The 1,665-nt window shown below is 47.7% G+C and overlaps 1 protein-coding gene across 1 annotated transcript in view; it reads right to left on the bottom strand.

The window, feature by feature from the left end:
- Positions 1-1,253, bottom strand: part of GFRA3 (GDNF family receptor alpha 3) — a 9,283-nt gene extending 8,030 nt beyond the window's left edge. Inside the window, exon 1 of the mRNA XM_009880912.1 lies at positions 1,118-1,253. Within this exon, the coding sequence (XP_009879214.1) occupies positions 1,118-1,253 (136 nt within the window). The remainder of the gene's footprint in view (positions 1-1,117) is intronic.
- Positions 1,254-1,665: the final 412 nt, after the last annotated feature.

The following is a 1,665-nucleotide window of genomic DNA, read 5'->3' as shown; positions in this document are numbered from 1 at the left end:
CAGGGACGCGCCGCCCGGCGGGGTGTGCTGGGGGCTTCGGAGGGGCGGTGGTGAACGGGGTCGTGGAACACGTTTGTTTATTTGCTTATTTGTCTGTCGATGCACAGGACGCCCTATGGCTGAGGGCTGAGCTGCGGTCGCTCGGCGAGGGGCAGCCGCAGGGGCGGAATTCGGTACAAGAGAGACAGTCTCAGCCAGAGGGGGTGTTCCCGGGGGCACAGCCGCGCACCGGCTTTTGAATCTGTTCCCCGGTGCCCCCTCGGTCCGCAGGAGGGATGCCGGAGCGTCTGGCCCCTTCTGACGGCTCTCCTGTGAAGGGGCTCACTCCAGTACCTGCCCTGTTGCTGCCTCTGCCGTGATGGGGCTGTTTGTGCCCACACGAAGGGTGGCATTTCCGAGAGCCTCCCAGCATTTAGGGACCTGCGCTGCTTTTTTAACAGATCCTTCTTTTTTGTTTGCGTCCTAAGATCAAATTAACCAATGCAAAAAAGTAAGAGTCCCAGATGTGCACGTAAAATGTTAGCATATGAAAATGAAGCAAATCTGTTGTTGGTCGATTGCGCAAGTAGAGAGACCAACCCCATCTGCCCCAAAAGCCCAACAAAAAGGGTAATAATTGTGCAAACACATTCAGTATTCACAATGCAATTCAGTGGTGCCCCCTCTTGTGTTTTGAAAAAGGTTAGTCCTTCAGCTTACTGCGAGGAGCTTCTGTGAGAGAATTCTGCATGCAAACAAGTTGTCCATGAACACTGGAGGCTCTGAACTGCAGGCTGAAGGAGGAGAGACATAATGACAACATGAAAAAAAACCAAGAAGTGGCTTGATCCTGTGAACTTCTCTATGTTTTTGTGAGAAATGATAAGAATAAACAAGTGGATCTGAAAGTTTTTAATCATGATCCAAGTTATAACTGTGGCACAGTAGAGACCTGTTTGGATGATGAGTATAGCTGGAATATTACTATAGTAGTGTGCAACTTGTGAGGAATAGCAGGCAGGGGAAGAAGAGGAGATGCCTTGTACATCATGGATTTGTATACTGACTTTGAGACTGTGGGAGAATCTTTCCTAAGCAATGTGAGTGATTGCTAAAAGGGAAGAAAACTGGGCACTACCATTCGTGTCCAGGCCGGCTCCATGCAGGGCACAGCAGCAGGAGATCACGGCTGCCCCGGCGTGCTTCGTTACGGGCAGCAGTAGTACAGAAAGTTTGTGGAACATGTTACTGACTTGCTTGGTACAGCAGATCATGACGACCACAGGAGGGGAAGCTCTGCTAGACCTGGTTGTAGCTGATAGGTACAGCTTTTTGAGAATACAAATGTAAAGGGCAATTTGGATGGTAGTGCTTGTCAGTCTGTGATCTTCAGTCTGTTGTTTCTATTTTGCTGTTTTTACACTTCTAAGCAAAGACAGATTTCAGTAAACTCAGTGAATTGATAGCCAGCATCTCACAGGAGAAAATCCTGGAGAAGAGAAAACGGTGTGTGTGCCTTGAGAAAGGAAAGAATATAAGTAATTAGTCTTAACTTCAAGCTCTGGGAAAATTCTGGAATGCATAAACAGTCTGTTAGCATGTGGAAAATACCAGGCTTGCTATTTGTCTACTAGACAGATTTGTCGAGGACCAATACAATTTCTTATGCAACAGGATAACAATTTT

Source organism: Charadrius vociferus, unplaced genomic scaffold, assembly GCF_000708025.1.
Source record: "Charadrius vociferus isolate BGI_N301 unplaced genomic scaffold, ASM70802v2 scaffold53, whole genome shotgun sequence".
Taxonomy (NCBI): Eukaryota; Metazoa; Chordata; class Aves; order Charadriiformes; family Charadriidae; genus Charadrius; species Charadrius vociferus.
This window is presented reverse-complemented; position numbering and strand designations above follow the sequence as displayed.